This window comes from Carassius auratus, chromosome 35, assembly GCF_003368295.1.
Source record: "Carassius auratus strain Wakin chromosome 35, ASM336829v1, whole genome shotgun sequence".
Lineage (NCBI taxonomy): Eukaryota > Metazoa > Chordata > Actinopteri > Cypriniformes > Cyprinidae > Carassius > Carassius auratus.
Window position 1 is genome coordinate 1475586 of NC_039277.1, and position 27510 is coordinate 1503095.

Genomic DNA, 27510 nt, shown 5'->3' on the forward strand with positions numbered 1-27510 from the left:
GAGGCAAACCTCATAACAACTAATACACACTCTCTCTCTCCTTCTCCTCTCCACTCTCAGAGACAGACATTTCCAAACTTATCCTGTCCAATCATCCTACTACTTGCGATTCAAGCGATTTCTTCTTCAGTCATACCTTCACTTACTCACATTATCAACACTTCTCTTCACTCTGGTACATTTTCCTCAACATTTAAGCAGGCTTGGGTAAGCCACTGCTTAAGAAACCATCTCTAAAGCCAGCACTTCTAGAAAACAACAGACTGGTATCCCTTCTTCCATTCATTGCAAAGACACTTGAGCGAGTTGTGTTCAACCAACTCTCTATGTTTGTTGTACAGAACAACCTCCTGGACAGCAACCGATCTGGCTTCAGAAGCGGTCACTCAACTGAGACTAGCAAGAGCAGCTTCCAAATCCTCAGTACTCATCTTGCTGGACCTGTCTGCTGCTTTTGTCACAGTTAACCATCAGATTCTCCTGTCCACCCTCAGAAAGATGGGCATCCCTGGAACCGCACTCCTGTGGGTTAAGTCCTACCTCTCTGACAGATCCTTCAGTGTGTCTTGGAGGGGTGATGTTTCTAAGTCACAACTTCTTGCTACTGGGGTTCCTCAAGGCTCAGTACTTGGACCACGTCTCTTCTCAATCTATATGACGTCATTAGGATCTGTGATTGAGAACCATGACTTTTCCTATCACTGCTATGCTGATGACACTCAACTCTATTTCTCATTCCAACCAGATGATCCGACAGTAGTTGTTTGCTTTGCAGCCTGCCTCAATGACATTTCTAGCTGGATGAATGACCAACAGCTTCAGCTTAACCTTACTAAGACAGAACTGCTGGTGATTCCAGCTAACCCATTGTTTCATCACAACTTCTCTATACAGCTGGGTTCATCAACCATAACTCCTTCGAGGACAGACAGAAACCTAGGAGTTGTGATGGATCATCAGTTAAGCTTTACAAACCATATTGCTACAACAACCCGGTCCTGCAGATTTCCCTTATACAACATTACGAAGATTAGACCCTTCCTGTCAGAGCAAGCCACCCAACTTCTTGTCCAAGCTCTTGTTCTCTCCAGACTGGACTATTGTAATGCTCTCCTGGTGGGCCTTCCTGCATGTACTGTCAAGCCTCTACAACTGATCCAGAATGGCAAGTGTTGTCTTCAATGAGCCAAAAAAACCTCATCAGGTTACACTGCCTACAAGATAACCACTGGCACAGCACCAATATACCTAAACTCACTAGTTCAAACTTATGCAGAAGCTTGCATTCTGCAAGTAAACGACGCCTTGTGGTGCCATCCCGAAGAGGTTCAAAATCACTCAAGGACCTTTTCCTGGATTGTGTCCAGCTGGTGGAATGACCTCCCAATCTCAATTCGAGTCTTTACGCATTTTCAAAAAGCATCTTGTTTCACCAGCACTGGACCAACTTATACTAGCACTAACCTTTACTTGTCTATCCTACTCTTGAGAAGAAGAAAAAAACTTGACTATGGGTTCTACACTAGACTAACTGAGACTTGTCATGGCACTTGTATACTGTTGTTGTTCTCTTGTTGGTCTGATTGCTTCTATTGTTCTCATTTGTAAGTCACTTTGGATAAAAGCGTCTGCTAAATGAATAAATGTAAATGTTTTGAGGGCACTGACTCAGTGAAAAGTTGTTGTACCCTTAAAGGTTGAGTTTTTGCACCTTTTTTTCCATTTTTGGGCAAAGTGTACTATATTAGTCATGCACTTACATCCACCTGTATAATGATCACGTCCTCTTCTTTCTCCACCTGTAACTGTGGGATGACAGGCAGGGCGTCTTGTGACTCAGACATGGCCATGACCACAGACAGTGCCTCCTCTTCCTCAGCTTCCATCTTCTCCTTGCACTTCTGGTTCTGGGTCACGTCCTCGCTGTACGTGTCGTCGTCTGTGTGCGCCTGCTCTGGTGACAGCACCGCCACTTCGGACTGGAAGGTGACCGTGCTGTCTGCCGCAGGGATGGAGGTGTCCAGAAGGTCCTCCATGCTGGAGCTGAGATCGGCCGAGGCGTCTAGACCGGGGTACTGCTCCTCCACTGGAGTGAAGACCGAGTCCTCGCTGGGGATGAGAGTGGATCCGCCACTGCAGACCACGTCATCTCTGGACCTGACCTCCTGAAGGTCCAGTCTCATGTTGCTCTTCATCCCTGGGTTTAAAGCTTTAGCTCCGTCAGCGGGACAGGGGCGAGTGGGTCTGGGCCGGTGGATATGACTCGAGTGCAGTGGTTGAGCTTGGGTAAACACGGGCGAAGGCAGCTTCTCCGGCTCCTTACAGTCGCCTCCATTTAATCCTTTCTTACGCTGGGTATTCAGTGAGGACTGGGTGAGCCTGTTGGGCATAAAACACTGCGGCAGGGCTTTGGGGTTTTCTGGAGGGAAGGCAGAAGCGTTGGCCATGGACAGAGAAGGAAGGTTTGGGGGCTGACCGGATGATGGGGAGTTCAAACACTGACTCACGGGTCTGTTTCGGGGCTGAACGGGGGGCTTTGGAAACTCAGCAGGGCTTGTGACGACGTTTGAGAGTCTCTCTGTTATATCGTCCACAGGAGCTGAACAGGCTTGACCTGAAAGCGTCATCTTGGTGGTGTTCTGCTGTAGATCAGGGGTGGGGGAGTTTCTCTCGGTGGTGCACGGGGAGTTCTGGGGGGCTGCGGGTCCGAGGAAAGCGCTGGAGTGTGAGCTGTGCTCGGTCTGCAGGTCGTCTAGTCCCAGGTGGATGGCGTCCAGGATGTCCATCTCCTCAGCGATGGCCAGGAGACGGCGGCGCATGCGGGCGTAGTGAGTGGAGCTGGTGATGTTGAGCATGTCCAGGAGCTTCACGAAGACATGAGGCACACGCGCGACCATACGGGCGGCGCTCAGGAAGACCCGGCGAGAGAGTTTACCCACCATGGAGTGAGAGTTATCGATGGACTGCAGCGCGAAACTCAGAAGAGGCAGCAGCTTCTGGTACCTTCACATTGAATATAATAAAACAACACAGTAAAGCACTTTGCATAAAGACGGTGCAAACTGGCTTCCCTTTACATTTTACATTTGTTTTAATGATCAAATACTGAATATTATGCTGTATCCTGTGTTTTGCTTGCAGCCCTGTTAACACATTAACACATGATTATTACTGCCAAATATGACATAAAAAGCGAACAGATACCAATCTAGCGATCACTCTTTTTGAGTGATGTGCATCCCTAGAGATTTCCCAATTTATTTGGATCGTGATTATCAAGCTCCCGATTCAGTTTGACTCGACATTAGCTGAACGTGATGCATAAGACACACAAAATGGGAAACACTTTCGAAAGTCATCATCTGATTGGTTAAATTCTACAGGATTTTAAAGAAGACATAAGTGTGGCTTTCTTTAAAGAAAAACAAAGCTGCCATGATGCCAACCCGCCTCATGGAACAAGAAAGCGGTAAAACAATGGTTGTTTTTTTATTTACAAAGCTGTCATGTCACCTACGTATCGGACAATTAGGGATGTCCCGAGCCGAATCGATGCCGAATCGGTGCTGATCAAGCATTTTTTTTTACTGATGTATCACCTTTCTTAAACTCAATCACTATTTAACGACAGCTGTAATGCCAGTGTCAAACAGTAGGCTGCATTATGCACCTTCCAGTAGATTTGCCAACCACAATTGGGAAAAGAGACGAACAAGTGTGTTCAGCCGCCATTAAAACCAAGAGTGTTTGAGCTTCCATTTTCGGTGTACATAATACCACTTTTGAAACGATCATTAATTCATTTACTGCTTGCTTTTATCTGCTGTCAGACTATCTGAGACGTCACTGTTTTAACACATTGCTATTTTAGTTGTGTCTTGCTTCAGTTTTGACTGACAGAATGGCATTCTGACACTGAGAGCTTAATGCTTTCTAACCATATCTCCATGTTGCAATTATTCTGCTTATTAAAAGACAAGAAGTTTATATCAGTAGTTCAATATTCCACCAATGTCTTAATATAGTATATACCAATATATACATAGAGTTTCTCTTTTATATATATATATATATATATATATATATATATACTTTTTTATTTTTTTATTTTATTAGTATACATAACTTTTACTGAATAAAATTTGGATTGATTTGAATAACTGTAATATACTTTTATTGTGCATCAAACACTAGGAATATACAAGTTAGAATATACAATATTTAATGACTCAGACATCCCTAGTGACAAAATTATTATTATTATTTTTTTTTTTACAGCTGTACCAATTTTATTTCCTTTTTATGCTCACGTACATTTTATCAGTTGAAAATATCACACATGTGTCCCATTAAAATTGTCAACAGGGTTGCAAAAATGATACATCGTTAAAATGGTTCATTTTAAATAAAGAACAGAAGCGCAGTAAGATTCGGATGTATTTCTGTACCTCTCCACAGCGTTTTGGGCCTGGTTACAGTCTCCACCAGACATGATATGAGGGTAGAATTCAGCAGGAAACTCCAGCAGGAGCCGGTCGATCAGACACAGCCGACCCAGCAGTGCTTGCCAGTTACTGGCCTCCGTTTTAGAGCCCAAGATACAGCTCAGGACATAGTCAACTCCACCGATACCAATAGAGCCTGTGGACAATCAGAGAGGAAAACGTCTTTATTGCAAAAACAAACAAATAGGTGCATCCCAATTTGCATACTTCTGCACTATTCTATGAGATCTTGTAATGTATTGTGACTGGTGCGTTCATACTGAAAATGCCCAAAAAGACAAATAGTTACTTTCTACAGTACACTCAACTGTCACAGCTATGTTTTGTACCTGCTTTGAGGATTTCTCTTCCCACAGCGAGTTCCCCCATTTGACCTTTGCACAGCTCCAGCAGGGTGGAGATGGACAGCTGACTGGTGCGACTGGGAGCACAAGAAGAAAAACACTTCGCATTCACAGGCATTCCCAACAATGTGAGGTACTTTTCTGAACATTCCCAAAAAAGGTTGCTACTTGATCCTCCGTCAAGTTCTGATTGGATAATAAAAAGCATAACTGTAAAATATTAGGTTGTAGTGATGCCTCGCAAAAAAGGAAGTTTTTTGAGCAATGAAAAGATTATAAAGACAACCCCAGTTTACGTTAAAATAACACATAACATTATATGATTTACAGTTAGGCCAGGAAGATGCAGGGGAGCAAATAGCAACCATTTGGATTTCAAACAGATAACTTAAAATCCTAATATTATCACTTCAACAGACACCAGCATGTGTTATTAATCTGTTTGTTCCAGCGCCTGACCACCAGGTGGCGTCACCCTGTTAACTTCAAAGCCTAGATGTGATTCGATGTACATCAGGTCTGATTGTGTTCAGGTGGGGTCAGATGAACTGGGTCCTCAGGCCTCAGTCAGAGCTGTTCTCAAGCGTGTACCTGTTAGCGTCCGCACACTTGAGCAGGATGGTGTCCACCACGGGCCGCAGCAGCTGCTGTAATCGAGTGCGCTCCGACACCGAGTGACAGGGGGTGTACACCAGCATCGCCCGCAGGGTTTTCTGAAACAAACAAACTCTTAATACAGATCCACACAAGCACAGATATACCATATTCAGGACAGAGGTGCATGTTGTGGATTCTCAGAGCTGCACGATTAGCTGAAATAAATTAGCTGCTGTCAATAAAAGAGAAGCTTTAATGGTTTTACACCAAAATAAAAGCTTGACATTAAGACAGCAATTAATATTATGTTGTTATATGCTGTATATGTTTTATGTGGAATGTTTGTAATTTTACTGTCATACCGTGATTTTAAAAATAATAATTTATTTTACAGTGGAACAATACAATAGCCATTTTTATTTAATTTAATATATTTAGCCATAAAAACAACATGATAATAGACGCACTGATAAATGTATATATATATATATATATATATATATATATATATATATATATATATATATATATATATATATATAAAACTATTGTAGTAATATTAAAATATTATTATATAGAATTAAAATATAATTAATGGTCAAATTGTGCCACCCAGATCACAGCAAACAAGATTTTCCCTCAAATTATGTGTGTGTGTGTGTAAGTGATTGAATGAGTGTGTGTGTGTGTGTGGTGTGTCTGAATATGTGAGAGTATGAGTGTGTGTGTGTCTGTGTTTGTGTGTGTGAGAGAGAGAGAGTGTGAGTGAGTGTGTGTGTGTGTGTTTGTGTGTGTGTGTGTGAGAGAGAGAGAGAGTGTGAGTGAGTGTGTGAGAGTATGAGTGTGTGTGTGTATTTGTGTGTGTGTGTCTGAATATGTGAGAGTATGAGTGTGTGTGTGTCTGTGTTTGTGTGTGTGAGAGAGAGAGAGTGTGAGTGAGTGTGTGTGTGTGTGTGTGTGTGTGTGTGTTTGTGTATGTGTGTGTGAGAGAGAGAGAGTGTGAGTGAGTGTGTGTGTGTGTTTGTGTGTGTGTGTGTGTGAGAGAGAGAGAGAGTGTGAGTGAGTGTGTGAGAGTATGAGTGTGTGTGTGTGTATTTGTGTGTGTGTGTCTGAATATGTGAGAGTATGAGTGTGTGTGTGTGTGTGAGAGTGTGAGTGAGTGTGTGTGTATGTATGTGAGTGTGAGTGAGTGTGAGTGTGTGAGTATGAGTGTGTGTGTGCGTGTGTGTTTATGACTGTGTGTGAGATTGTGAGTGTGCGAGTGATTGCAATTGTGTGTGTGAGTGAGTGCGTGTGTGTAAGAGAGTGTGTGCGAGAGAGCGAGAGTGTGTGAGTGCGTGTGTGAGAGAGAGAGTGTTCACTCTGACCCTGACTCTCAGAGAGAGCTGGGAGTGGTGACTGATAGCACATCGCTCTGGAGCGCTGCCCAGCATTGATTAACCCACCACACACTCCCTCCTGAAAACAAACACACACTCTACCGACTGCACACTCACACAAGACTAAAGGCTAAAATCCTGGCTCCAATAATGCCCTTCTGCTTACAAAAATAACTCCTAGTCCAAGTGAAGAATAAAAGAGTGAAACATTATGACATTTAAACTCGCCACACTTGGTTCACAAGCAGACTTCTGATCATCCAAACGCTACAAAACACACTTCACTACGCTGCAGTGTTTACAGAGCAGACTAACGCAAGCTAACAACCCAAGGCTTCTGTCCCTGATATTTTTAGTTCATAGAGAAGGCCGTCTTTCTGGTGCGTGTTCGAAGAATATAGAAAAACAGCTGGAAAGCCCCGAAAGGACAAAACGCTTGTTGTTTTCGTAGAGGCGGCTCACTGCAGCACAGAGCCTGAGGGAAAGACACCATCCCACAAGTCCAAGCAGCAACAGCGATTGTTTTTTTTGGTTTTGTTTTTTTTTAAAGGAAGAGAAATAGGTTAAGAGACAAAGAAAAAAAAAGAAACCTTTCTTTTCCAGCTTCAGTCTGAGGATCCCTGCTGCTTCCAGACTTCCTTGTTCGAGGTGAACTTTAAAACTAGCCAGCGTGGTTTGTTGAACTTTAGAGCTCAGTACGGTTCAGATAACCTCAGATCAAAGTTGACAAAAGGAAATAAAAATGCTTTTATATCTATTAGAAACAAACAGATATCAGCTAGAACCGAAGTTAACGGTTTGGCACGAGTGAAAAGTATCAAGGGCCTGATGTCGGTATTATTTCTTGGGATTTCTGTCATTGTACAGCTTTTCTTTTGTTTATTGGGTAAAAGCAGTAAGTGGTCCCTTTTTTCTTGATAATTCTTTAAATTAGAATACATTTAAAAAACAAACAGCTGTTCTCTATCCAGATCTTTTTCATGGATGACAAACAAAAAAACATTTAAAGTTACATCTAAAAGAATTACAATGTCAAAAACATATTTATTTCATCTATATCTATATAGGTCACGTAAACATCTGTGAGACTATGTGGTGACCCTCTACTATGGTCCGAGATCAAGTCGCCCTGATGACTGTAGGAGCTCTTGGTGAATAGCTGGTGCAGTGTTGTGCAACTTCCTTTGCACTTCTGTGAAATCGGTCTTGTTCATATGATCACAACAGAAGCATCACGCTGTGTGTTCACATGATCACAGCAGGGGCCCGTGATTAAACAAAAACATGCTGAAACATGCACGTAACCTAAGAGTTAGTGCACGAAACCAGTGGAGCCTGATTAATTCACACACTTATAGTGATGTCTAACCGCCAATGCACTACTGTACTGTGTGTTTGATGTTGCTGTATCCCAAGCCTGTCAGTGTTTCTGCATGCTTTAATTAAACTGATTTTAAGACTTTAAAACAGCTATTTAGTATAGAATATTTTCTGAATACATTAAAAGGAACACAATGCATCAGTAAGTTCTCAATGTGAATGTCTAAGGAGCAGAAAATCTTGGTTTTAAACTAACTTAATTTTTAAAGATGATTTACATTTGCATCCCAAACTGATTTAAGGATGATTAGATACAGTCTTGTTCAAAATAATAGCAGTACAATGTGACTAACCAGAATAATCAAGGTTTTTCATATTTTTTTTATTGATACGTGGCAAACAAGTTACCAGTAGGTTCAGTAGATTCTCAGAAAACAAATGAGACCCAGCATTCATGATATGCACGCTCTTAAGGCTGTGCAATTGGGCAATTAGTTGAATTAGTTGAAAGGGGTGTGTTCAAAAAAATAGCAGTGTGGCATTCAATCACTGAGGTCATCAATTTTGTGAAGAAACAGGTGTGAATCAGGTGGCCCCTATTTAAGGATGAAGCCAACACTTGTTGAACATGCATTTGAAAGCTGAGGAAAATGGGTCGTTCAAGACATTGTTCAGAAGAACAGCGTACTTTGATTAAAAAGTTGATTAGAGAGGGGAAAACCTATAAAGAGGTGCAAAAAATGATAGGCTGTTCAGCTAAAATGATCTCCAAAGCCTTAAAATGGAGAGCAAAACCAGAGAGACGTGGAAGAAAACGGAAGACAACCATCAAAATGGATAGAAGAATAACCAGAATGGCAAAGGCTCAGCCAATGATCACCTCCAGGATGATCAAAGACAGTCTGGAGTTACCTGTAAGTACTGTGACAGTTAGAAGACGTCTGTGTGAAGCTAATCTATTTTCAAGAATCCCCTGCAAAGTCCCTCTGTTAAAAAAAAGGCATGTGCAGAAGAGGTTACAATTTGCCAAAGAACACATCAACTGGCCTAAAGAGAAATGGAGGAACATTTTGTGGACTGATGAGAGTAAAATTGTTCTTTTTGGGTCCAAGGGCCACAGGCAGTTTGTGAGACGACCCCCAAACTCTGAATTCAAGCCACAGTACACAGTGAAGACAGTGAAGCATGGAGGTGCAAGCATCATGATATGGGCATGTTTCTCCTACTATGGTGTTGGGCCTATTTATCGCATACCAGGGATCATGGATAAGTTTGCATATGTTAAAATACTTGAAGAGGTCATGTTGCCCTATGCTGAAGAGGACATGCCCTTGAAATGGTTGTTTCAACAAGACAATGACCCAAAACACACTAGTAAACGGGCAAAGTCTTGGTTCCAAACCAACAAAATTAATGTTATGGAGTGGCCAGCCCAATCTCCAGACCTTAATCCAATTGAGAACTTGTGGGGTGATATCAAAAATGCTGTTTCTGAAGCAAAACCAAGAAATGTGAATGAATTGTGGAATGTTGTTAAAGAATCATGGAGTGGAATAACAGCTGAGAAGTGCCACAAGTTGGTTGACTCCATGCCACACAGATGTCAAGCAGTTTTAAAAAACTGTGGTCATACAACTAAATATTAGTTTAGTGATCCACAGGATTGCTAAATCCCAGAAAAAAAAAATGTTTGTACAAAATAGTTTTGAGTTTGTACAGTCAAAGGTAGACACTGCTATTTTTTTGAACACACCCCTTTCAACTATTTTGCCCAATTGCACAGCCTTAAGAGCGTGCATATCATGAATGCTGGGTCTTGTTTGTTTTCTGACAATCTACTGAACCTACTGGTAACTTGTTTGCCACGTAGCAATAAAAAATATACTAAAAACCTTGATTATTCTGGTTAGTCACATTGTACTGCTATTATTTTGAACAAGACTGTATTTATACTGGAAAACAAAAATATTGAAGAGATACTTTTTTTGCAGTGCATGCAACATTTAATGTCATGACTTTATGAATTTAAGTCTTTCTGCTCAGATTTAAGACTTTTTAGGCCACGTGTCCACCAAAGGATTTTTTTTTTTTTTGTTACTTCAGGCTCTGTTTTCAGGCTGAAGTAAGACGTGCAGAAACCCTGTCAGATCCAGGTGCAGTGGTAAGTGTGGCATCAGTAACACAGAGGTGTAGCATCTCACCAGTGCTGCCACATAGACTTTGTAGACGGGGTCAGCGCAGACCATGGAGAGCACGCTACAGCAGGACTCCACCACCACGTCTCCGGACGCCTCGCCTGCAGCTGTCCCCAGCCCCGCTCCGGCCAACAGGAGGGCGCCGCTCACATCATGGGACAGCCTCCGAAGAGCCATTTCTCTGATGTTCCAGTTTCGGGAAAAAAGACAGCCTACCAGCTCCAAACCAAACACCTGAGACGGAGCATGAACACACAAAACCCTGCAGTTAATAAATAAAGAACTGTAATAACAAAAGAAATGAAAAAAGGACAAAGCTTTCTTGTATTTATCATTTTTAGTGATTTACATGTTAAGTCAATGTAAAGACGCAAATAGACATCCTGCGGTGCGATTTGCGCGAATGAGATGGCGCAAAAGACGTGATCGTGCAATAAACGCGTAGTTAAAACTACATTTCATGACACGATAACAGTAATATTTTGAAAATTATCTGAATTAATGGTGGTTGAAATCACAATGCTGCGTGAACTCACCTGGCAGAGGCCCCTCCCATAACGCGAATTCGCATCTGTTGTGAAGCTAATTTCACGAGTGAATGAAGCGAATAAACTCAAAATGTTCAAGCATCCAACTACGCATGAATTAGGGCCATTACATAGTCAATGCAATACACCGCTCACGCAACGGGGTCACGTGATATTCAGATCAAAATGGCAACTGAAGAAGAGTGCATTCTATGCAACAAAGGCAGCGCAGATAAAGGCGGTGGTATGTTCGCCCTTTAAATCACGGGCACTTTTCCAGTCCGTTTTCACCTCATGTAAGAGTTCTCCCATCGTAGTTGCAACCTCTCTCCAGGTATTTTTCAACGCTATTTTATTGGAGTGTAATTGCGATGAACTATCATATAAATGTGGATGTGTACGTATAAGCTCGCATAATTTTTCCTCTTTGCCCGCCAATGTATTCAAACCACCTTCTTCTGTAAACACAATATACTTGAATTAATGTACAATAGTTGCAATGTCACCCCCACCGACAACGCATAGTATTGCGTGCATCGACGCGTCACGTATTAAAAACTAGGACGCCACATTTGGGACGCGTATGCGTAACGATGCGTTGACTATGTAACGGCCCTTATTCACGCAAGTCACGTCTGATGTGAATGCACAGTAACAACTACAAATGCACTTTTTTTTGCATTACAGTAACAAGAAATTAGATGGAAAACATGTCAGTTTATGTGAGATTCTTTAAAACATAATGAATATTATATCTAATTTTATTATTATATCGATGGCCAATATTTAAATCAATCCTTCTCTTCTTGTTGTAAAGGGACGGGTCAAATATTTAAATTCTGTCATCATTTAATCAACTTCACTTGAATTTGAATTGACTTTCTTCTCTGGAACACAAACAATATTTTGACAAACGCTTTCGGTTCCCACTGACTTGCATTATTTTTTATGAGCATAAAATAGAAGTCTATGTGAACTTAGTTACCCACATTCTTTAAAATATCTCCTTTTATGATCAACAGAAAAAAGAGAGGCATACAAGTGTGAAACCACACATTTTGGGGGCGATTTCACTTCATGATCTCGCATCTTTATATTTGTGTACTCTGCATGTTGAGCGCACCTTGATCCAGGGTTCGGCGAGCTCGGTGTATGTCTGAGGGATGTGCTGTACTCCATACTGAGGGAGAGAGAAGTCCCCCTCCTGCCCCGTTCTCGAGCTCTCGGTGTGAAGAGATGAAGAAGAAGCAGCTGTTTGACTGTGAGAGGGGTTTGTTGTGCTTTCCACTGTAGATGGTGCTTCATAACTACACACACAAATACACAGAGATACATGAACACTTCCCTCTTTAACTTTCTATTCAAGAATCATCAAATATACATCAATACAAAAAAAGATCAAATGAAGGATCATCTAACACTGAAGAGTGGAGTAGTGAATAAATCTCACTAATCACAGGAACAAATTACATGTACAATATATTAAAATAGACAACGGTTAAATTGCAATAATGTTTAACAATATTTCTGTTTCTATTGTAAAGCGTCCCTGAGCCCTGGAAAGTCACTTCACTTCACTTTCATTTCTTTGAAAAACAAACAAAAAAACAAGATCTCAACCCAAATTTCTGAATGGTAGCCAGCTGAAGTATCATGATAAAACGTTTGGTTGTCATGTTTCTTATTAGCAGATATACTGTAATAACTCAATCCAACATTTATCAGGTGGTCTGCTGGAAAACTAGTATTTTGTATTATTTTGTTCTTCTTTTGTACGCCACTTTAGACGAAAGCATCTGCTGAATGCATGAATGATTCGGTCATTATACATAACTTTTATTCTAATTTGTTTTTGCCAGAGCAAATAGTAGCTACCTTCTTTAACCATTAATGTTTATAACAAACTGCTGCACCAACAGAACTCAGTCTCAGGTTGAAATACTGGTCAATGCTCCATGGCTCATCATTAACGTGTTTTGCACAGAAATAGTGACTGATTGTAAAAGACAGTTTACACTAATGACAGCCATAGTGTCGTATAACACAACAAAACAAAGCATGTGTAAGCGCTAACACCTCACAGAAACATCTGTGGTTTGTGTTTCTTGTAACCTGAGACAATAAGACCAATGGAGGGGATTTACTTCATGAAATTAGAATAATTGCTGTTTCTTAATGAAGAAACATCAGGATTTGGTTACGTGCGTCTCTGTGGATGGTTTGTGGGAAGTTGGACTGATTAGCCGCTAGCATGTGAATCCCGGACAGACGCAGACATGGCTGGTGCCGGCCTGTCTCGCTCACCTAACCACCAGAGAGGAGTCGACACCATCCCACCCTGACCCCAGTCTCACATCTCAGAGTAAACACAAACAGGACAAATCCCACAGACGTATGTCCTGAACTTCATCAGTTAGCGCTCTAGCTGCTCTGCATTCCTCGAATCCATCTGTGTTTGGGCTTGTTAGGTCTGAGCCTGCCTGCCCGGGTTTGAGTAGGTCTGTTAGTCAACTGCACGCCGCCTCAAACACGAAAATATTCCTGAGGTACTCCGTCTGTAACTGTAGCTTCAATGAATGTATCCATCTTGAATTCTCCAGGCTTCGAGCACATTTCTAACTCTTTACCTGTAAAAATCATGAGACTTCCACTTGGCTCTACACAGAGGGCAGATTAACGGGTCCTGATTTCTCCGGCACTCCTCGGCCCCTGAAAAACAAACAGGACACGAGAGATGTTCACCAAACTCATCACATGTCAGGGGATCTAGGGCTAGAAATGGGTCATGGTGCTCATGCAACAAACAGCTAGTCAAGACTTCAAACCGTCTTCTGTGAGCAGTGTTCCTGTTATTACATGTAATCGGTCTTTGGTGGGGATTATGATGGTTTTGGGGATCATCTGTGACATGAGCACTGATATTTTTCTTGCCACTGTCACCTTTGGCTTACTTAGTTGCAGACACTTAATATTAGGCAATACTGTCGAATTGATTGCACAGACACTGTTTGAACTGAAGTGAACTAAGCGCGACGATGGCATCACTGGATCAACAATGAATGGACTTTACCTGAAAAAGCATTACTGAATTCTGTTTGCATTATTGAAACATTACTGTAAATCTGCTCTGAGACAATCTGTATTGTATAAAGCGCTATATTAATAAAGGTGACTTGACTACTTACATATGGACATGCAGTGATGGTGGAGTTTGTTTCGGCAGCCCTCTTCACACACCGTCAGACTTTCTTCATCTAGCATGTCCAACAGACAGATGGGGCACATCTGCTCCTCCTCGTCCTTCATGCTGCTCACAGGAGTACAGTAAAATACAGTTAAAGCCACCGTTTCATATTCAGTTATATCGAGCTGTGGACACTAATGATGACTGAGGTAAAATGAAATTCTACGTGACATTGTTTACTCCCGCTCTCTCTCGTGAAACCAACAAGTAAGAGACTAAAACTGTAGTTTTTCAACTTGCTGCTAGAGACTGGCTCCAAAAGAGAGTCAGTCCCATAGACCACCCATGTTAAAATGCCCAAGTTTACAGCAGACAGCCTGCTACAAAAACTGGTTTTGGTCTACATAGCTAATACTGTCCTTCATGACAATTGTGAGGGGGTGAATTTTTTCAATAACTCATCCGTTACAATTATATTAAGCCTTAAAGTTCTGCATAATTAAGGGCGTGGCCACTTGAGTGACAGGTGGATTGCTGCTGCTTACACTGTCGTCAAACAAGGTGGGCGTGGCTTCAGCAACCAGCTCCAGCCTCTTTGCCGATTTTCTATTATCTCGGGGAGACGCGCTGCCAAGATGGCTACATTGAGCTTCAAAAACGCCCTTAATAAATCTACGGGTGATGGGACGAACACTACGTCCATGTTTCTATACAGTCTATGGTTTATACGTGATCTGTCGCTGCATCAAAGAGCGCCAAAATTGCATTTACTGTTTGAATTATCAGATTTTTTATTTTTGAAAGAACACTATAACTAGACGCTTCCCATGGAGTTCTGCTCATGCAGTGGTTAAAACAATGCTAAATGCACGTACCATTACACCACTAATAAATAATGAAGACGTTTGATACATACTCCTAGAACTATTAGATTATATAATTACTAATATAATAGAAAAATAATGCAATTACACAGACGGATGATATGACCCCTTTAAAAACAGCAAGTATGATCAGATCTCCAGTCAGTCAGCATAGTCTGAAATCACATCGTTCAGGCAGATCAGAGGGTCTCTGGAGCGGCACAGACCTGCTTTCGTTGCTGGATGGAGAGGCGCTGGAGGTACATGTGGTGTGAGAGTTGGACATGCGGGACACAAACTTCTGGATGGTGCTGCGTGAGGGGGCTTTGATGCGCGAGCTGCGGCGACTGTGGTACTTCTGAAACAAGCTCTCCACCTGACAGAGATCAGACCATCAGTGTGTGCTGAGCTTGAGCGACGGCACAGAGCTCGTCGTGATGCGTCTCCTCACCTCAAAGTTCTTCAGGGTCTTCCTCCACAGAAGAGGGTCTGACGGCTCCAGCTGAAACACTCGGAGCATGACGAAGAGCACGTGGATGCAGAACGTCCCTCGGCCACAGCTACACGTCTGCTCAACATAACAAACACCATATAATGATGAAAAACTGTAGAGAACTGGCCGCTGTCTCAGGCAACTCATCTCCAAATAGCTGTTTTTGTTTAGTTTTTATAGTGTCTTCTTTCATAATAAAGTCATTTCAACTTAAGAGTATCACATTTATTTGCCAAATGACATGCAAGATGCCTGTTTTAGCTCACCTGTGGACCAATGAACACCCGGAATTTGTTGTCAGGACTGTCTCCACCAATCAAGAATGAATTGGGTCCGATCTGCTGCAGCAGGTAGAGGCGGGCTCTCATGACCTTGTTGACCCTGCGGTTGGTCTCCTCTGGACTATATGGGGAAAAGCCATCAGGGGAGGGAGCTCTCCGAGGGGGCGTCACCCTCCCGCTCTGTAACACGTTCACAAACCAACACGTTAGATTGAGACGGAGATGCTTGGTTGAAAAAAACGTAATTGATTTGTATAGCTAAACTGAATTAATTTCAGAATTGATGCATTTTGCTATATCAACACTGTTACTGAACTAAATTGAATGCGAGTTGAATCTAAACGGACTTGACCTGAATAACAACAAACTCACAGGCACTGGGGATCCTCTCCGTCTGCGCAGACCCGGAGAATCAGGCTTCCCGGCGGTCTTCGTGGAGGACGAGGAGGAGGAGGAGGAAGGTCCAGGCGAAGGGCTGCGCTGGCCTCTGCTTTGAGAGGAAGATGAGCTGTGACTGTCGCTTCCCGCCTCAGTGCCGTCTGCTCTCAGAGGAATGGGCTTCACTACCTGAGATTAGATGAACCAGGAAAACAAAAGCCATTTCTTCATTTGCCTCTTTATTTTGTCTTGTCTTTGAACAATTACATTTCTGACACTATTCAATAACCGCCCCGTTAACAGATCAACAGTTTACTTCAGAACTTCTCACTTCCTGTTCCTTCATCCAAACATTTTTCATCCATTTTTGGCAATCGAGCATGTGATTAAATGATTTAACCATTAACAGTAGTTAACAATAGTTAACTAGTTAAATAATCCAGTGGTTTAATTGTTAACAGTAGAATCGCAGAGAATCATTAATGCTGTTTGGTGACAGTATGATCTGATTAGTCTCGTCTGTACCATCGGCCCTCTCCTGCTCCGTCTCTCCAGCCACTCGCTCTTCCAGGTGGGCATACAGGTGGCCTTGAGCTTCTCTCGGATCAAGCGCTCTTCTGGCCGGTCCTCCATCTTCTGCAGCCCGCGCAGAGTCTCCTTGCTCTCCATGTCTCGACTGCAAAGAGAAGGAGGATAATAAGTATGTGTGTGTGAACTAATATCTTACAGAATTCCACAGTTATTTTCCTACAATGAGCACAGATGTGCGCTAGTGCTTGAACGATGTGGATTTATTTTATGACCAAGAAGGGAAACCAGTGGCCAACAGAAAGCTGAACTATGTGATATGATCAAACAATTGAATTAAAATATAGTAAATAATATATGCAATGAAATAAATATTTATCGCGCATATACAGGTGCATTTCAAAAAATTAGAATGTTGTGAAAAAGTTAATTTATTTCAGTAATTCTGCTCAAATTGTGAAACTCGTGTATTAAATAAATTAAATGCACACAGACTATGAGCTTTTCCATTCTTCCTCCAGACACTAGGACCTTGGTTTCCAAATGAAATACAAAACTTGCTCTCATCTGAAAAGAGGACTCAGGACCACTGGGGAACAGTCCAGTTCTTCTCCTCAGTCCAGGTAAGATGCCTCTGATGTTGTCTGTGGTTCAGTAAATCTCTTGACACGTCTGTGTGTGTTTGCTCTTGATGCCTTGACCCCAGCCTAAGTCCATTCCTTGTGAAGTTCACTCAAATACTTCAATTGATTTTGCTTGATAATCCTCATAAGGCTGTGGTTCTCTCGGTTGGTTGTGCATCTTTTTCTTCCACACTTTTTCCTTCCATTCAACTTTCTGTTAACATGCTTGGATACAGCACTCTGTGAACAGCTTCTTTGGCTATGAATGTTTTGGCTTACCCTCCTTGTGAAGGGTGTCAATGATTGTCTTCTGGACAACTGTCAGATCAGTCTTCCCTATGATTGTGTAACCTAGTGAACCAAACTGAGAGACCATTTTGAAGGCTCATGAAACCTTTGCAGGTGTTTTGAGTTTATTATCTGATTGGTATGTCACCATATTCTAATTTGTTGTGAATTGGTGGGCTTTTGTTAAATGTGAGCCAAAATCATCACAATTAAAAGAACCAAAAGACTTAAACTACTTCAGTCTGTGTGCATTGAATTTATTTAATTCACAAGTTTTATAATTTGAGTTGATTTACTGAAATAAATGAACTTTTCTATGACATTCCAATTTATTGAGATGCACCTGTATTTACTAAATTAAAACTATTTTCAAATGAGGAGGAGGAAACGGAATGCAAGCAACGCTCGCCTCACTCATGCATTGGTTTTGTTTCCAAAGCGTCAACAGAAACAACAATACAAGGGCACTTGCATCTCAACAGCGTTCACATAATCCAAATAAATCAAACTCTGACGTCTAAAGAACCAGGGTGTGCACCAAAAGTGCTATTGTGAAAGACCCCTTATAGAATGACTAAAAACAAATTAATTCATGAATCTGGTAAGTCTGTATTGCACTGGCAATAATATTTACTAATAGAAAGGTTAATGCTATCATGGACTCATAAACCGCTTACCATTTATATTTTATATTTTAAACAAAGACAGCAAACTAAAGAAGCGCTCCTGAGCATCTGCACTGGTGCTGTCAATATTAAGGTCCTGGCACTGTCGATATAAAAGACCCATTTCCAACACTTATCAGCTGATTTCCAATTATTAAAAATGGCAAACAACACACAAAACACCATTATACATTGTGCAGCATTTCTACAGTCACATAAACTAAAATAATATTAACACACAAAAGTCATTTTAGTTTTTTCCCAGTCAAAATAGAAAGTGATGAGATAAAAAGTTGTCTACAACAAAAACTAAAAGACATTGATCCAACAACACATTGGCTTCACTGGCTGCCTTCAGTCAATGTGTAGATTTGACCATCTTCAAATGAGGAACAGCACAATATGCAGCGATAAATGCAAAGCACATTTACTCATCAACAAATGACTAAGGAGACTGGATCAATCTGACAGAAAAGTGCAGTGTGGTCGACAGACATTATGTGCAGATGTGGCTAACATCAGAGTATCTATAGCTCAAGGTTTTATGTGTTGTACCGATACATTGTTAGTCATTAGACTGATGCATTGTTTCGCATGGATTAAGTACATGTATGTTTGCTTGACAAAGTCTATAAAGTTGTGAAACGTGCAGAAAAGAGTTGCAATGGTTCTAAAACCAAAGATTTCATGTCACAGAAAAGCCTTTTTGTTGCATGTAGTGAATGGAGGAAGAACTGCGTCATTTACCAATTCACACAAGATCAAAATCACACAGGGTCTCATTAACCATCATTGAAGTGAATGTTGGAAAAGCCCCTAAACCACCCACCAGAGACCGAGAGATAGAGAGAGACAGAACATAAACAGAGACGGTGAGAGAGAGCAGGATGAGCAGCTGTGGAGCGTGTCCATCTTTACCGAGCAGCAGGATCACTGGTGTCCCATCGGCTCTTCAGCTTCCTCGATTAGCAGCAGTGAGCGCTGCCTAACAATAACAACCCTAGGACAGGAAAACCAGACTTCCTGTGCTCCCCCAGACAAATCAAATGAGGAAGTGCTGTGACGTCTCAGAAACTGCAAAAATATTACAGTACCGTTATCTGCTGACTGCTGACTGTTAATAGTACTTTACCAAAACTGTGGGGCTAATCCAATTACTACTCCACTGATTCTAAAATGATTATAAATATATATATTTATATTAGGGGTGGTTTTTCAAGTAATCAAATGTAAAACATCATATTGGACTGTATAAAATAAATATAATTCTTTATTAAAGTTATAAAAGCTCTTTAATCAAGAGCGGTGAGTGATTTTCTTTCATTTTCTTGGATTAACATTACAGCAGCCAGTAGCTAAATTAGGCGCGGTCCCTTTAAGAGACGATGAACGCATCCAATATAATACACATCCCATTTTTTCCCTTAACTGTTTACTTTCACTTAAGAAATAACTGACAGTTTTTTCGAGCATAATTTCCAAGGTGGATATTTTGACAATTTTTTGTATGTATTTGTCGGCACAAGAGCAAAAATAAGCAAATTCGATGTTCAAGAGTTTTGAGACGCCTTTCTCTGCGCGAGCCCTGAACACAAGAACACCGCGAGTACTGAATTGTGCTCTTTCACATCTTTTTGTTTGTTCAAACTGTGATTTGTATTTGTTTGTTCAGGTGCAGGAGGGACTTCGAGGTGAACTTCGCAGAAGAGTTCGGTTCAGTGTCGCTGTCCGTGATACGCGGCTCTCTCTCTCGTGCGCACCTAACGGGACACGTTACTCTGTTCAGCTTCTCCGCGTCTTGTGTTTGGATGCTTTAATGTTTAAATCGACAAGCGGTAATTAAGGCTTAAAAACACCTGAAAAAGATAAGCTTCGTCAACTGTCCTGAGCATCTTTTTAGGCTGGCCTCGGTCAGTCGGTTATATTAAATATCAAGGTGAAAGTCATCATAGCGCGCCTAGACCCAGCTCCCAACCCAACTTTGAGAATAGATTAACGGCGATATTTTTTTTATCGCCCGATAAGAGTCTCACGTTAATGCAGCACATTAACGCCGATAACGGCCCACCACTAATAATAATATATATAATGGCACAGCGAATCCGCAACAAGTTCGGGGATCCCATCAGCTCGAGGAACCCTTTCTAATGAGAATCAAGTGTACATCTGGAGGCCCTCCTTTGACTTCTCCAGGGTTTGGGAGTTACGGGTGGTTAAATTTGCGGTCCAGCGCCAACCGATCTAGTGATCCGGGGGGGGGGTTACCGACATGCGGAGGGTGACTTTTTTTAACAATTTGTTTGCACTTTTTAATAAAATATAAAATAAAGAATAAGAAATAAAATACTGCGGCAAAGTTCTCCACTAAATAAAATATTCTCAGTCTCAAACCAATATCATATAATAAAATATAATGAAAAATATAAATAAATAACTATGATTACAGTGCAGCATTACCAATCCCAGCTTGTAGGCCTGCTCATTTTTAAAAAATATAACTTTTCCAAAGTGTAAATTTGCAGCATCAGCCGTTTCAGTTTTTAGACCTGCTCAGATTTCGTTATTGCGTTGGACCGATCGTAATTAAGAGCAAAGGTCTGTTTAAATGCCGACAGGAGCTTGGTTTGAATTACTATCGTTTTTTTTTTCTAGTTGTAGTGATGTTCACACTCGCGTGATGCCTTTTGAAAACCTTAGAATCAGCTGCAGGGCGGGATTTGGGCATAGGATTTGGGGGGATTTGTGCTGAACGCGGAGACTTCCACCACTTAATATGTTCGCTTGAAAACATGAAAATGTACCTAATGTTCCGCACACAAAATATTGCATTCGGTCATTCGGTGTGTATACACACACACACACACACACACACACACAGTTGCAATCAAAATTACTCCACACCTCAGAGACTGCAGTACTTTTCAAAAACAAGCTTTTCTGGAGATCCAGGATAAAATAAAAATTGCATCTATAACAGTTCACTGGCATATTAAAAGTGATATTGTCAATATATAATGCAATATTTTTTAAAGATTTTTTTAATACTACTGCCATCTCATAATTATTCAACCCCTATTCAACATTGCTGTTTTTAAATCACTTATTTGCATGGTGGGGAATAAAACAGTCTCAAAACACAATTAAAAACTGAATTAGCTTGAGCTGTTACACATACAGTTGAGTAGCAAAAATGTCAACAGAGATCTCACAAGAGCTAAGGAGAATAAATAGTGTATTATTTGGGAAAGGCTAAGGCTGTATGAAGATTTCCAAGACATTGAAAGTTCCTAGAGACACAGTTCTCAGCCTTATTCCTTAGCTTAAAGTGCGTTTTACCAGAAAATCTTTGAGGTTGTGGAAGAAAAAGCACAATATCATAAAATGTTTAATCAGAGCAACTGAGAAAAAAATCTACAATGTTAACCTTTCAAGATGACCCGATGAAAGGAGGAAAAACTATTTCAAAGCAGTGTGTAAGAAGATCACTAGACAAGTATGGCCTTCATGTTGAGACATCTCAATGAATACCACTCTTGATCAAGAAGAACTTGATTAAATTTATTTGTGTAGACCTCTGGAGCTCTGGAGGAATGTTATATGGAGTGATGTGACCCATGGATCAGCGGTATGTCTGCTGCAAAACAGGCAAAGCTCATAAGCAGAAGAACACCATCTCCATCGATCAGTCCTGTCATGGGGTTGCTTTACTGTAGAAAGAAGTGGAAATCATGACTGTATGAAGGACATCATGGATTCTTTAAAGTGTCAGGCCATTTTGACAAGAATTGTGATGCCTTTGGTGCAAAGACTGAATCCGATGATCAATGGACTTTCCTGCAGGACAGTCATCCCAAAGTACACATCCAAATCTACTACTGCTTGGTTCAGGGATCAGTCAGAGAATGTACTTGAGTGACCTGTTCAGTGTCCAGGCTTAATTCTCATTGGAAATATCTGTTTGAATTTAAAGAAAGCAGTGGTGAATGTGAAAACCAATGATTATCAGTGATCTGGAAGCTTTTTCAGGCGAGGAATGGGCCAAGACTGTAATAGAGAGGTGACAGAAGCTTCTAAACACTTACAGACAGCGTTTATTGATGATTTTATAGAATTAAAGATTCTGCACAAAATTTGAGTATAAATGATTAGAGTCAATTTGAATTTGATCATGATTCAATGTTCCATTCTCAGAATCACTTTAAAAGTGTATTAAACTTTCTCTAATACTTTACTAATGACTTTTGTTACCGTATTTTCCGTACTATAAGCTGGTCCTGCGACTTATAGTGAGGTGCGACTTATTTATCAAAATTAATTTGACGAACCAAGAGAAATGAACCAAGAGAAAACATTGCCGTCTCCAGCCGTGAGAGGGCGCTCTATGCTCCTCAGTGCTGCTGTAGTCTACCCCTAATAAACATAGTTTACTAATTTACTTTTAACTTGAACAGTTGCTTGGATAAAAATCTTCACATAATTGTTAAATATTTGGTTACATGCCATTTTTGTAATTTAATTTGTGAATATGTACATGTAGAGTTCATTAGCAGGCGGTAACAGCACTGGTATTTCAATAGGAACTGGTCTTATTGTGCAACAACATTGATAAATGTTTCATTATCAATCCACAGTGTCAGGTTTTCCCGTGTACAGACAAATTGTTTGCACTGACTAATACACTCTCACACACTCAGTGCTCTGGATGAGAACAGCACGGCTTTAACACAAATCAAATGGCAACACTGTAAGCGTGCAAGTAAACAACAGAAGAGCTCACTCCCACACTAGGAGAAAGCAGCTCTCACGAGCCCGAGCCAGCCACAACGAAACCAGAGAGCAGGAATTCACCATCTTCACTTTGAATGAGAAAGTCAGTGGTGGCAAACCCCTGCCTCTCGGATAACAGCTATCCCACAGTGCCATGGGGCAGGAACAAAGAGGCATTGTGGGCCATGCAGGTGGGATGTGGAAGAGCCAGCGGCTGGGAATCCGTTTCAGTTCTGCACGTAAGCCTAGACTGCAGGTCTGTAGCGGTGCACACCCTTTCTCATGAGCGCTCGGGTTACCCTCAACACAATGAGCACATCTCTGCTGGAGGGGCGGACACTCAGACGCTTCAGAAAGACCCCAAACACACACCGAATAACCAGCGCTCGGCACAGGTAACCAACCACAAACTAACCTTTCCACCAAACAGACAAAACTAAAGTAACTGATAAACAAAGTGCGCAGGAGAGTGGTGAAAACAAACCAGCCGCAGCAGGGCGAGGGGGCAATCGAACTCGGGTTCGTGTGAAAGCACCCTAAATCTGGATCTGCAAACAGATCTGTACTATACAACAACACAAAGCTTAAAAAGCACAATATGTACGATTTTCGTAATAAAACCACTTGCACATTACTATATATTTAATGCAGTTGTGCACTAATGTTATCTTAAAAGTTCCCAAGGATTTGTAAATTGAGAGAAATTCAGATTTTAAATAATGGCTCGTCCTTGTCCAATGACGTAATATTGGCGCTATCAGTTTCCGCTTGTAGAAACTATGTGTAACGATACAAACTTCCTAATCATCCGGAAGGAGGAGGCGGGAACCGGCGCACAATCAAAACACTTTAATAATTCAAAAATAAACAAAACAGCGCGTCAGCCCCTAACGGCGACTGACGCACACAAATAAAAAGCAAACACATAAAATAACGTCCCAGGCCTGGTCCTCTCTCGTCCTTCACGGTCGTCACTCCAGTTTTATATCCTTCCATCTCCTACGTGGGACTCGATACTGGCGGTGGGGCACAGGTGTAGCTCATCTCCAATCACTACACCTGGCCTCACTCCTCGTTCCCACGCCTCTCAGCCCCGCCCCACTCGCCACACTATGGCAACACACATTAAACTAGTAAAACTAAACCCATTATGGCTGTCGCGAATAAAATTAAAATTAATTGAAAAGTGTTGACTGCAGCATTAAATTTAGATCTGCTCAATGTTGATTCTTTTTGCTCTTTCACAGGGTTGGGCTTTATAACCAATCACACACAAGTCTGTTGAGTCTATGAACGCAGCGGCCAATCAGATGTGTTCAGATGAGTCATCGCTGAAACACCACCTCGCAGCGTATTCTCTTATCATAAACAACACAGTGCAGACGTACGTGTGACGCAAGGAGATTCATTCATCAAGCAGTGTACAGACAGCTTTACTGATTAAAAGGGGAGTTTTTGAGAGGAATTAAACTCACGCTAGACTGAAGTCAGGCATACTGTTCTTTGACAATATATAATTGTTCTTTGCTTGCTTTATAGAATTTATTCACTGTTTGAAAGACTTTGAAAGGTCTAGGAAATAAATATTGTTTTAAAAATGCAACCTCTAGAGGTGAACATTAACATACTGTGCCTTTAAGAAAGGACAAAAGGCTCATTATGAATTTTGAAGGGAACGCTGGTTATTTAGTAACAGAAGCAACTCTCAAGCAACTCATTTCACATGCACACCCTCCATATGAAGCAGATATTTCATTAGATATTTCTGTAAGGTGAAGAAAATTTGTACAGTATTTTTCTATGAATCAATTATATATTCAAAAAAATACTACTACTAATCATGCTATTTATATATATATTTGACATTATTCACATTTCTGCATGTGGCAGAGACTTTAATCCACTTTTCATTAGTTTTGTGCATTTCCTGAGAGTGGTTAATGGAGCACGGCCCACGCTGTCCACAGCATGAGTGCACTTCATTAGTCTGTGTTACACAGCTTTTCACAAAGTGCTTATGCTGTTCAATGCTATTTGAGGATGTGGAAAGCCATGCTTTTCCAATAAAATGATGAAACTAAACTTAGAGCCTTTTTCCACACAATTTACCCCACTGAAATAAATCCACAGATTAATTGCTAATTATCAAAATGGCATCAAAACAAGCCACCAGTTGGACGGGCAGCTGAACGTGGAGGAGGAGGATCCCTAGTTTTATTTTTGCAAGTCATCAGAGATGTCAATCTTATAAATTATTTCCTAATATAGACTGGATAATTAAAGAGATCCACCATACAGACACAGGTTTGTGCTACTGAAGCTAATCCTGCAGCAGGGGTTTGCTTTCAACACTATTAAAATGTCCTGACAAACTGAAACATTGTTGGACACCGAAAACATGAAGTAAACTTTTGTTGTTGTTTTGTACAAGTAAATCCACACCGAGTAAAGAAACTGGAGATAATAACACCGAACAAATGAATGGTGAACAGTTTTCTCCTCACATTTTGTCTACTGAAATAATGCTCTGAGTTGGACCACTTCTGACTTTCGTAAATATTACAGACTAGCATGCACAAGTCAAATATGAAGAAATGTCAAAGCAAACTCCTGCATCAGCCTCTGACTGTGTGGAAATGAGTGAACAGACAGGGTTTTATATTTTTTTTTATCCATTTGAGAAGTTATCCAATATATTTGGATATTTTTAGATCTCTTTTGAGCTGATCATATCATTTGAGTTGCCTTATAACAGATTTAGCTCAACTCACCTCCAGCTCTCGTTATTTTGCAACTCCGTGAACAAAGTGTCAAAACATACAGCCGTGGGCTCCATGTTTGTTTTCATCGGCCATGCATCTCCTAGCAATAATGTGCATGGCTGATATAGTATGGAGTGCTTGAGAACAATGTGAGGTTATATGTCAAAAATGTTGATGCTGAACCATAAATGGACATTCCAACACGAGAAGGACTCGAAACATGAAAACATGGTGCAGATCTAGTATTTAAACCCAAATGAAATGTGAGGAGGCTATGCAATAAATAAGAAACACCTGCAAAGAAGTCAGCTGTAATTTCACGGATGTTGAAGCAGATGGAGCAGTGAAGCTAAAGCAAGCACACATGGGAATGTGATCCGCATCCCAGAATGCACCTTATCAAGCTGGACTGTCCAGAGCTGTGTAGAGCAGTGAGCTAGACAAAGTATCAGAGATATAAGGGTTTATTTAGGTTCACGTAATAGTCCTATTTCTAATTGTGTTGCCTTATAGTTTTTATGGCAACAAAAACAATTAATGCTGCATGAGTATTAATATAAGTAATATAAGTATTAATAAAGAAAACAGCAGACAGGTCTGTGCATAAAGCCATCAGTAGGGATGCACCGGTTGACTCGCCATAAATCGGAACCGGACGGGTTTTGCTTGAAATACGCGATATGTTTTTGGTCTTTTTTCTTTCTTGTCTGGTGTTGATAAATAAAATATTTTTAAAAAATCTGAAATCGGTATCGGAATCAGCCAGTTTGCTTGTTAAAAAATCAGTATCGGAAATGGCCATGAAAAATCAAGATCGTGCATCGCTAGCCATCAGTGACATCAGGTGACCTCTTCCTATCCATTACATTTCACTCTCTTTAAAACGGTACAAACGCTGTCACCTGGGCGGTACCTTTTCAAAAGATATGGACTTTAGGTAATAATAAATACATCTAAGGTATATGCACCCTTGAGGGGTAAATAAAGTACAAAGGTGCACCTTTGATTGGCTATCATCCCAGTGACAGCTATTGTGCCTTTTTTCAGAGATGGTACCATTCAAAAGTATGAGGTCAGATTTGTAATGCTTTTGAAAGCAGAAGTATTTCAAACTCTCACCAATGCTGCATTACTTAATCAAAAATATATACAGTATTGTTCAAAATAATAGCAGTACAATGTGACTAACCAGAATAATCAAGGTTTTTAGTATATTTTTTATTGCTACGTGGCAAACAAGTTACCAGTAGGTTCAGTAGATTGTCAGAAAACAAACAAGACCCAGCATTCATGATATGCACGCTCTTAAGGCTGTGCAATTGGGCAATTAGTTGAAAGGGGTGTGTTCAAAAAAATAGCAGTGTCTACCTTTGACTGTACAAACTCAAAACTATTTTGTACAAACATTTTTTTTTTCTGGGATTTAGCAATCCTGTGAATCACTAAACTAATATTTAGTTGTATGACCACAGTTTTTTAAAACTGCTTGACATCTGTGTGGCATGGAGTCAACCAACTTGTGGCACCTCTCAGCTGTTATTCCACTCCATGATTCTTTAACAACATTCCACAATTCATTCACATTTCTTGGTTTTGCTTCAGAAACAGCATTTTTGATATCACCCCACAAGTTCTCAATTGGATTAAGGTCTGGAGATTGGGCTGGCCACTCCATAACATTAATTTTGTTGGTTTGGAACCAAGACTTTGCCCGTTTACTAGTGTGTTTTGGGTCATTGTCTTGTTGAAACAACCATTTCAAGGGCATGTCCTCTTCAGCATAGGGCAACATGACCTCTTCAAGTATTTTA

At 40.9% G+C, this 27510-nt stretch overlaps 1 protein-coding gene across 2 annotated transcripts in view; it reads right to left on the reverse strand.

The window, feature by feature from the left end:
• LOC113053991 (mitogen-activated protein kinase kinase kinase 1-like) overlaps positions 1–27510 on the reverse strand; it is a 50572-nt gene that overhangs the window by 7939 nt on the left and 15123 nt on the right. Inside the window, exons 2-14 of one of the 2 annotated variants that reach the window (XM_026219188.1) lie at positions 16592–16742; positions 16061–16255; positions 15674–15868; positions 15366–15482; positions 15142–15290; positions 14053–14174; positions 13495–13576; positions 11991–12174; positions 10347–10574; positions 5441–5562; positions 4835–4926; positions 4449–4641; positions 1767–3003 (exon numbers count right to left, since the gene is read on the reverse strand). In XM_026219188.1, coding sequence (XP_026074973.1) covers positions 1767–3003; positions 4449–4641; positions 4835–4926; positions 5441–5562; positions 10347–10574; positions 11991–12174; positions 13495–13576; positions 14053–14174; positions 15142–15290; positions 15366–15482; positions 15674–15868; positions 16061–16255; positions 16592–16742 — 3067 coding nt within the window. Of the gene's footprint in view, positions 1–1760; positions 3004–4448; positions 4642–4834; positions 4927–5440; positions 5563–10346; positions 10575–11990; positions 12175–13494; positions 13577–14052; positions 14175–15141; positions 15291–15365; positions 15483–15673; positions 15869–16060; positions 16256–16591; positions 16743–27510 lie in introns of both variants that reach the window. The other variant, XM_026219186.1, reaches the window with a different exon arrangement.